General features: G+C 59.2%; 4 protein-coding genes across 27 annotated transcripts in view; 3 read left to right on the top strand and 1 right to left on the bottom strand.

Moving 5' to 3' along the window:
* The window catches only part of Kifc1 (kinesin family member C1), an 18,550-nt gene extending 17,850 nt beyond the window's left edge, over positions 1 to 700 (top strand). For all 3 annotated transcript variants that reach the window (XM_029566949.1, XM_008840165.3, XM_029566950.1), the window contains one exon: positions 482 to 700. In XM_029566949.1, coding sequence (XP_029422809.1) covers positions 482 to 526 — 45 coding nt within the window. In that variant the 3' untranslated portion in view covers positions 527 to 700. The remainder of the gene's footprint in view (positions 1 to 481) is intronic.
* A 928-nt stretch (positions 701 to 1,628) lies between these two features.
* On the top strand, positions 1,629 to 6,851 carry Phf1 (PHD finger protein 1). Of its 7 annotated transcripts, none has more exons than XM_008840163.2 (15): positions 1,629 to 1,814; positions 2,409 to 2,583; positions 2,672 to 2,753; positions 2,875 to 2,970; positions 3,302 to 3,402; positions 3,495 to 3,643; positions 3,802 to 3,897; positions 4,047 to 4,115; positions 4,546 to 4,669; positions 4,763 to 4,830; positions 4,945 to 5,049; positions 5,172 to 5,361; positions 5,451 to 5,545; positions 5,787 to 5,867; positions 6,217 to 6,827. In XM_008840163.2, the coding sequence occupies exons 2-15, from the start codon at positions 2,425 to 2,427 to the stop codon at positions 6,503 to 6,505; spliced, it is 1,704 nt and encodes a 567-aa protein (XP_008838385.1). In that variant the 5' UTR covers positions 1,629 to 1,814; positions 2,409 to 2,424; the 3' UTR covers positions 6,506 to 6,827. The 7 variants fall into 7 exon arrangements, with proteins under 7 accessions (XP_008838385.1, XP_008838386.1, XP_029422827.1 ...); XM_008840162.2 differs by having other exon boundaries at positions 1,688 to 1,814; positions 4,945 to 5,085; positions 5,790 to 5,867; positions 6,217 to 6,851; XM_008840160.2 differs by having other exon boundaries at positions 1,688 to 1,814; positions 4,945 to 5,085; positions 6,217 to 6,851.
* Positions 6,852 to 6,916: 65 nt separating this feature from the next.
* On the bottom strand, positions 6,917 to 8,577 carry Cuta (cutA divalent cation tolerance homolog). Of its 4 annotated transcripts, none has more exons than XM_008840157.3 (6): positions 8,446 to 8,577; positions 7,822 to 8,030; positions 7,632 to 7,691; positions 7,471 to 7,516; positions 7,336 to 7,385; positions 6,917 to 7,132 (listed from the first exon to the last, which is right to left on the bottom strand). In XM_008840157.3, the coding sequence occupies exons 2-6, from the start codon at positions 8,001 to 8,003 to the stop codon at positions 7,006 to 7,008; spliced, it is 465 nt and encodes a 154-aa protein (XP_008838379.1). In that variant the 5' UTR covers positions 8,004 to 8,030; positions 8,446 to 8,577; the 3' UTR covers positions 6,917 to 7,005. The 4 variants fall into 4 exon arrangements, with proteins under 4 accessions (XP_008838379.1, XP_008838381.1, XP_008838377.1 ...); XM_008840159.3 differs by lacking the exon at positions 8,446 to 8,577 and adding an exon at positions 8,407 to 8,423; XM_008840155.3 differs by lacking the exon at positions 8,446 to 8,577 and adding an exon at positions 8,268 to 8,409.
* Positions 8,404 to 8,628, top strand: part of Syngap1 (synaptic Ras GTPase activating protein 1) — a 35,877-nt gene continuing 35,652 nt past the window's right edge. For all 13 annotated transcript variants that reach the window (XR_003850637.1, XR_003850640.1, XR_003850636.1 and 10 more), the window contains exon 1: positions 8,404 to 8,518. The gene's annotated coding sequence lies outside the window, so the exon portion shown is untranslated. The remainder of the gene's footprint in view (positions 8,519 to 8,628) is intronic.

The raw sequence follows: 8,628 nt of genomic DNA, 5'->3' as shown, positions 1-8,628 counted from the left end.
GCTCACTATGTAGACCAGGTGGGCCTTGAACTCAGATTTGCCTACCTCTGCCTCCCAAGTGCTGGGACTACAGGCATGTGCCACCACGCTGGGCTCAGACTTTTTTTAAAATTTTATGTGCGTGTGGGTTTTGCCTGCATTCATTTAAATGCACCGTGTGCATGCAGGGTCGGGGGGGCGGCCAGAGGAGGGGATTGGATTCCCTGCAACTAGGCAGTTATGGGTCACCATGTGGATGCTGGGAACTGAACCCAGGTCCTCTGTAAAGAGCAAGTGCTCTTAAGCACTGAGACATCTCTGACCTCCTAATGGGCATGACAATTAGCCGAAAGTGGGACCAGGCCGAACCTGCATTCATTGCGTTCTGTTTCAGTATTCCGAGAGCAGTACCAGCACTGGGGGCAGGGGGGTCACGGCAGCAGAACTTGGGGTCCTTGTTCTGGTTACCTTGCAGACATAATCATGTAACTCTTGTCCACAGGTGAACCAGTGTGTTATTGGCACTGCCCGGGCCAACAAGAAATGAAGCTGGCTGGATCCAGAGCCTGCTTTGTGCAAGCCTAAGTGCATATGTCTGTGTGTGTTGTGTGTTAATGTGTATGTACGTCCTGGGTGGGGGTGTCGGGGATGCTTTTATTGGGTAGACAGCATTATGTACTTAGCCCTATCAAATAAAGAAAGTCTGTTGCATATTTTTAAATATAGGTGGGTTTTTTTGGAGGGGGGTGTTGAGACACGGTCTCACTATGAAGTACTGTCTGCCTCCGAGCGCTGGGATTAAAATGTGCGCAGCTGCCAGAGCAGGGGTCCTACATGTGTGTAGGCGCCGTGCCGTGGCTGCGTCTAGTCTACCGTGCGTCTGTACCGCGAGGCCTTGGCTTCTTCCCAGCCTTCCAGCGGCGCGGAGCCCACCGCGACCCCATCCTGCGCCTGGCCAGCCCCACACGGGGCAGGAACGCTCTTCAGAGGGCGGGACCGGAACTCAGGCCGTCCAGCGGCCGCCAGCGCCTCACTCCCGCCTTTCCCTGCCAGCCGGTTCGAACCCGCCGGCCTTGCCCGCCCACGCCCATTGGTTGCTGGCGCGCGTCACCGCTCGGCTGGCCTGGTGTCTGGCCGCGAACGCCGGGCCGCGGCCGAGCCTGGGCGCGCACGCTGTCTCCGTGTCTGCCCAGTGGCCGCGGGAGGAGGGCACCGCCCCCCAGGTGCCCGCTCGGGCGGGGCCACGCGTGCGCACAGCCGGCAACTTACCCCGGGAGGGCGGGGCGCGGGCCGGGAAAGGGTGAATGGAGGGCGGGGCCGCGAGTGGGGCGGTACTTGGAGTGACCACGGGGGCGGAGTAGTTAACGAATGGGGCATGGGGCGGGGGCCCACCCGGACCTGCAGGGCTGCCGGGAGGGGACATTCCCTCCTGCCCCGAGGGCGAGGCGTCCACTGCTCGCGGGGGCTGTGGGGCCCTCCACGCCCAACGGCTCCGAACCTGCGCGCCCGCGGCCGCTCCCCCAGCGCCCCGCGGGCCGGCAGGAGGTGAGAGAGGTGGGGTGAGGCGGGGCCCGCCCCCCCGCCGGCTCCTCCCTCCCCCGAGGGCTCCCCTCCCACCGCCCCCCTTCTCCCCTCCCGCCGACGCCTCCTGCCGCTGCCGCTGCTTTGGCTGCTGCGTCATACGCCCCGGAGCCGCGGGGACGGAGGGGCTGGGGCTGGGCCTGGGGACCCCCGGCCCCCTCCCGCACGGCCCCCACCGCCTGGACGCGCCCTCCCCGCGCCGGGCCCGCCCCGGCCAGCCGCATCCCGGCTTCCCGTGGCCCCAACTGTCACCGGTAAGCAGGCGCGGGAGGCGCCCGGGGCGGGGGCAGGAGCGGGGGTCTGGCTGGGGCGCGGGCGGGCGGGGGAACTCTGGACCTGGCTCCGGGTCCGGGCGGACCCAAGTCCCTCCTCGGACTTGAGGCAGCGGGGAGTGGAGCCCAGGACGGGACACGCCCCCCTCCTGGGGCTCCGGGTAAGTTGTCCAACCCCGGGACCGCGAGGCCCAAAGGTGAGGGTTGACCCGACCTCACCTGGCACCGGAATGTTGAATGAGACATGGGCCTGGCCTGAGAGGCGGCTGTGCCTGCTCCGGGAAGCCTCTTGGCAATTAGGATACCTCCAAACAGCTGGGAAAGGTGAACCAGCGGTAACCTTGGTCTGAACTAGCCTTTCCTGAGATCCTGGGAGCTGACAAACTAGAGAACGAGGTGGGGAACCCCAGGGAAGGGAAAGCCAGTCTCCAGAGTCGGAAGCCGGCCAGGTGACCAGTGCTTTCCCCCTCAGGTGTTGGAGATGGGGATGCAAGTGCTTGGTCCTTTATCCACGACAGAAAAACGAAAGTGGGGACTCTGAGCATTCTCAACCTCGCCTATCTTATCTCTGACTAGGCCTCCCCAGAATGCAATGGCGCAGCCCCCCCGGCTGAGCCGCTCTGGGGCCCCCTCTCTCTGGGACCCAGCTTCTACTGGTCCCACCTCAGGCCCCAGACCTCGACTTTGGGAGGGTCAAGATGTGTTGGCCAGATGGACTGATGGACTGTTGTACTTGGGCACCATCAAGAAGGTAACCCCCCCCCCCCCCCAGATCTCTGGCCGTGTCTGCATCCTCTCTCTGATTCTCCCATTGCATTGTCTGTGCTCATCCATTCCAGGTGGACAGTGCTCGGGAGGTGTGTCTGGTCCAGTTTGAGGATGACTCCCAGTTTCTGGTACTATGGAAAGACATTAGCCCTGGTGAGACCTAAAGATCTGAGATTGTGCAACCTATGGTCAGCAGAAACCAGGCTGGACAGGAGTTGGGGTGTCCTACATTGTGGCTTGAGGGCCCACCTCCTGACACTTTGTTTCCTTACAGCCGCCCTCCCCGGGGAGGAGCTCCTCTGCTGTGTCTGTCGCTCTGAGACTGTGGTCCCTGGGAACCGCCTGGTCAGCTGTGAGAAGTGTCGACACGGTGAGAGGGCAGGACACTTGAATGGTCTTTCAGGTTGACACTGGCCTTCTGTCTCCTGCCCTGGCCTAAGTTCCCAGGCCACTGTTCTGGCTAGTCTTAACCCTGTCACCTCATCTCCTCCAGGGAGAGGCAGCCATGGGATGAGGGTGATGTAAGCTGTGAGGTAGAGCATAGCCTGTATCCATCCTTGTCTAACCCTCTGACCTTGGGAAAGACCCTAAACTACTGGGAGCCTCTGCTTCCTTACCTGCAGTCAGGGTAATGCACCCACCCCATTGTGACCATGGTCACCCTAGTGAGTGATCTACTCCTCAACATTGTCCTTATCCAGCATATCATCAGGACTGCCATGTTCCCAGGGCCCCAGCCCCTGGAGAAGGAGAGGGCACATCCTGGGTCTGCCGCCAGTGTGTCTTTGCAATTGCCACCAAGGTAAAGGCACCTCTCTGTTGTCCTTTCTCTGGCGCCTCTCAGCATCTCTGCTCTCCTGCTCCTCTGAGGCTTCCACCTGTTCCTCTCTGCAGAGGGGCGGTGCACTGAAGAAGGGTCCCTATGCTCGGGCCATGCTGGGTATGAAGCTGTCTCTGCCCTATGGACTAAAGGGATTGGACTGGGACGCTGCACATCTGAGCAACCGACAGCAGAGTTACTGTTACTGTGGTGGCCCTGGGGAGTGAGTACTGAAAGGTGGTGTGGGTTCTATGCTAGAGCCCTGCAGTGAAGGCGAACATACAGGGTGAGGGGAGCCTTGTGGAGGCGGGTGGATGTGTGCTGGGTCTAGGGTGGTTTCAAGAAGGCTGCCTGAAAGCAACCAGTGCCGCTTCCTTCTAGGTGGAACCTGAAAATGCTGCAGTGCCAGAGCTGCCTGCAGTGGTTCCATGAGGCCTGCACCCAGTGTCTGAGCAAGCCCCTCCTCTACGGGGACAGGTGAGGGGCGGATGGTGTGGGCCTGCTTTCCAGGAGCCCAGGATGCTCCCGTGCCCTCTGCGGCATTTCCTCACTTGTTTGCCCTCCTTGCTTGGGGACCCTGGGCTGATTTCAAAATGAGGTGTGTTCTCTTCCCTGGCCACATTCAGGTTCTATGAGTTTGAGTGCTGTGTGTGCCGGGGTGGCCCTGAGAAGGTCCGGAGGCTACAGCTTCGCTGGTGAGATGGACTAGGCACACCTTCAGTGTCGTTCCTTCCTCAACCCTGCCCACCCTCTTTTGGGTTTTTTTTTTTGAGACATAGTCTCCCTGTAGCCCCAGCTGTCCTGGAACTCACTATGTAGACCAGGCTGGCCTTGAACTCACAGAGATCTGCCTGCCTCTGCCTTCCGAGTGCTGGGATTAAAGGTGTGTGCCACCACGCCTGGCCTTTTTTGGTCTTTTTGAGAGAGGGTCTTCCTGTAGTCCAAGCTGGCCAGGAACTCACTATATAGACCAAGGCTGGCCTTGGAGATCCCCCAGCCTCCTCCTCCTGAAAACTGGAATTAAAGGCATGTGCCACCATGCCTGGCTAACCCCCCAGTATTTTACCCTACATACCCCTGACTTTTGTAATGTTACACAGTTCTGACAGCTTGGTGTTTCTCCAGGGTGGACGTGGCCCATCTTGTCCTCTACCACCTCAGTGTTTGCTGTAAGAAAAAATACTTTGATTTTGACCGAGAGATCCTCCCCTTCACCTCTGAGAATTGGGACAGTCTACTCCTGGGGGAGGTAAGGGATTGTTTGGGCAACTGGGGTGGAACAGGGAGAAAGAAGGCAGAGGGCATCACTGCCCCTCAATAACCCATTTACCCTTTTCTTCAGCTTTCAGACACCCCCAAGGGAGAACGTTCTTCCAAGCTCCTCTCTGCCCTTAATAGTCACAAGGACCGGTGAGTTGGAGGAAGGTGGGCCAGGGGTCGCATGGTGTCGGGACCATCTCCAAGAACGGCAGGTGAGGGGAGCCTTTGGAGTAGCACTGACTTGTCAGCTCTGCTTGCCCCCAGTTTCATTTCAGGGAGGGAGATCAAGAAGCGGAAGTGTCTCTTTGGTCTCCATGCTCGGACCCCTCCTCCTGTGGAGCCTCTCACAGGAGATGGAGCCCCCACCAGGTCACTGGTCCAGAGGGGATGGGGGAAGAGTCTCGGGTCAGTTTGGAGGGCACACATAGAGAGATGGGGAGGTCTTGGGGGTGCTTGGGAGGGGGCTGGGGGGATAAGGAGGCCTCTTACAGCTTCCCTTCAGGGCAGGGCCCTGGGGGAGGGGTCTCACGTCCCCTGGGGAAGCGCCGGAGGCCGGAGCCAGAGCCCCTGAGGAGGAGGAAGAAGGGGAAAGTGGAGGAGCTGGGGCCACCCTCAGCAGTGCACAATCAGCCGGAGTCCCGGGAGCAGAGACAGAGGGCACGTCTGCAGAGGGCACTGCAGGTACAAGGGCAGGGAGAATCCCATGGGCAAACCGGTGTGGTGTGGGAAGGATTCAAGGATCATCTCAGTCCTCCCACCTTTTCCTCTAGGCCTCAGTGTCTCCATCACCCCCCAGCCCTAACCAGAGTTACCAGGGCAGCAGCGGCTACAACTTCCGGCCCACAGATGCCCGCTGCCTGCCCAGGTCAGTGCTCCTCTACCCAACAGTTAAGTTCCTAGTTGTATCCTCTAGGCACTGTCACCTGTAACGCTTTCCCCTCTCCCCCTTCAATGTCCACCTCTTGTCCCAGAGAGACTTCTAGAACCAGTTTGGTACCCAGTATTCTGGGAGTTGAGGTGCACCTAGAGGTTGAGTTTAAGCTCTGCTCTTCACAGGGAAGGTTTCTTCCGATTCTGATTCTGACTTTCCTGTTCCCCAATCCCAGCAGCCCCATCCGGATGTTCGCTTCCTTCCACCCTTCTGCCAGCACTGCAGGGACCTCTGGGGACAATGAACCCCCAGACAGGTGAGTCAGTTCCCTGTTAGCAGTGACTCCTCAGTTCCCTTCTGGAGTCCCAGGCTCCTTAGTCTCAAACTCTTGTCTTTCCTCTGATCCACACATGGTGTGATTTCCATTTGTCAGTCTTTGTCCACATCTGTCTGGATTTTTAAAAAATAGATCTAACTCAGAAGCAGTACTTTCTAAAAACTTATTTTTATTCATCTGTGAGCATAATGTGCTGTGTGCAGAGGCCACTGCATTCCCTACAACTGGAGTTATAGGCAGACGTGAGCTGTCTGACATGGGTGCTGGGAACTGAACCTGAAGCACCCCATCTGGCCTGTTGGATCTGACTGTTGCCTTCTTTCCCTAGGTCACCCCTGGAACTTCACATTGGCTTCCCCACAGACATCCCTAAGAGCTCCTCCCACTCGATGACTGCCTCATCTTCCTCAGTCCCAGCCTCTACCCCAGGCCTTCCCAGACGTTCAGTTCCCCCTTCTCCCCTGTGCCGTAGTTTGTCTCCTGGGACTGGGGGAGGAGTTCGAGGTGGGGTTGGCTACCTATCCCGAGGGGACCCTGTCCGGGTTCTTGCTCGAAGAGTGCGGCCTGATGGCTCTGTGCAGTACCTGGTTGAATGGGGAGGAGGGGGCATATTCTGAACAGCCTGCTCGGCCCACTTCCCCATTCCCCACACACTGGCACTTTCGTACCCTGACCTCTGACCTCACCTACAGCTGGGATGTACCTGGAGCGCTAGGGAATGTGCCCTGCTGTCCAGGCTGGAATCCAGGAGTGGGGACGAGTCTTCTCTGCCCTCTTCATGATTCCTGACCCCCTCATCCTTCTCATTTCCTTTGATGTTATTTTGTTACAGCTTTTTAAATATTTTTTAAGATTATTTAACCCTTGGGTGCAGAGATTGAGGAGGGAGGGGTGATAGGGGATCCCAGACTATATGACTGTAATAAAGAGAAATAAACAGACCTAGTAGCCCTGAGTTATTCTCAAAGATGGACTGGAGGCACTTCTGATCTAACCCAACCAGATACACGTTATAAGGAACAAAGGCGGAGAGAACCAAAGAGAGGGTTTATTGGGGGCTCAGTCATCATCTGGAAGTCAGGGGTGTTAAGTAGAGGGGCTCATGGAGCAAGGTTCATCATGGTAAGGCTGTGCTGGTATCAGAAACAGACTCGGTGACCTGGCGCACCCAGTGCAGGTACGGAGAGTTGCCCTGCTCCACAGGTAGTGCAATCACCTCAGCCACCTCATAAGGGTGCACAGACCTGGCAGAGGTGATGGGAGCTGGGATTATTCAAATACCCAAAGCACACCTACCCCACTCAGACCCCAGCCCTAGACAGTCCATACCCTTGCCCCTGTCATCTCAAAGCTCGCTCTCCAGGAGGGGAGATAAACTCAGGGGTTGATCACTCAAGGCACTGGTTCCATACCCAGTACCACCACCCAAAAAGAAAAAGGTTCTTACCGAACAAAATCTGTCAGAGCAGGGACCAGGGAACTTTGGGTTTTAATCATCTAAGGGGCAAAGAGAGACAGGGTAAACCAAGGGGTGGAGCTGAAGGGTCCGGTGAAGTTTTGGTGGATGGGGCGTGTTTCTCACCATCAGCACCTCACTGTCTTCCTCGATCTTTCCTTTCCATTCATAGCTGAAGGGGTCAGAGAAAGAGAGGGGAAAAGTCTTGGGAAGGAAAGTTTTAGGCCCCGGAAAAAGCTCCCAGTCAGCACCTCCAATGGGGCTAACCGTCTAAGTCTCAAACTCACATGGACGTGATCTGAGGGATAAGGTTTACGCAGGCTGCCAGGCGCTTCTCCACCACTGCCCTGTGGGTGAAAGAGCATTCGGGGGGTGCGCGGGGAGCCGTGCAGGCAGCCCTGGGGCAGGCTTCCAGAGCGGGGTGCACCGGGGCACCCCTCCCCGCCCCCAGCCCGCCCTTCTCCCCAGGGTCCCCACCTGGCGATCTCCCTGGCGACCTTCTCGTTGGGGCACGTGACGAAAGCTGCAGACACCGACCCCGGCACGTAGCCCGAGCCCGAGGCTGGGGAGGGTTGGGACGGCGGGCTGGCAGAGGCCATGGACAGCAAGGCTCGGGGCAGCAACAGCAGACGGGAGGCCGCGGGCAGCAGCGCGGGCATCCAGAGGAGTGACAGGAGCAGCGCGGCCTGCGAGCGGAGTGGAGCTAGTTTCCCGGTCCGCACCGACGCCCCAGGAACCTACACCCCAGGGGCCTCCGCCGGGGAGGAGAACGGCTCCTTCCCCGAGAGGGGAAATATCCCCGAAACTCAGGAACTTGAACACCACGGCGGGTCTCTCACGGCGGTTCCGGATGCTTGGGGTCGGGTGGGGTTGGGGTGGGCGCGACTTCCAGACCGGAAGGGGCGGGGCAAGCTGGCACTCACCCCTCCGCCGAGCAGGACTGTGGGCACCCGCCCCCAACTCATGCAGCCCTCGCGGGAGTGGGGGGAGGAGGAGGAGAAGGAGGAGGAGGAGGAGGAGGAGGAGGAGGAGAAAGAGGAAGAGGAGGAGGAAGGATGCTACCCGAGGACCAGGAGTTGGGGCACCGCAGCCTCCTACTACCTGGACGGCAGCCACGTGACCGGAGTGGCGGGCGTTCCCAGAGCCAGCCAATCCCGGCCCTCTCCTCGCCTGGGTAAGCCCCTCTGGCCAATCGGCAGCCGCCTCTGAGGACGTGCGCGGAAGCGCAAAGCCCGCGGCCGCAGGTTGCTGGCCCGGGAACGGCGCTGCGGCTGCCCGCGGTCA

Source organism: Nannospalax galili, unplaced genomic scaffold (assembly GCF_000622305.1).
Source record: "Nannospalax galili isolate Female #2095 unplaced genomic scaffold, S.galili_v1.0 scaffold538, whole genome shotgun sequence".
Lineage (NCBI taxonomy): Eukaryota > Metazoa > Chordata > Mammalia > Rodentia > Spalacidae > Nannospalax > Nannospalax galili.
Note: the sequence above shows the minus strand (reverse complement) of the source record. Positions and strands in the feature narration are given on the sequence as shown.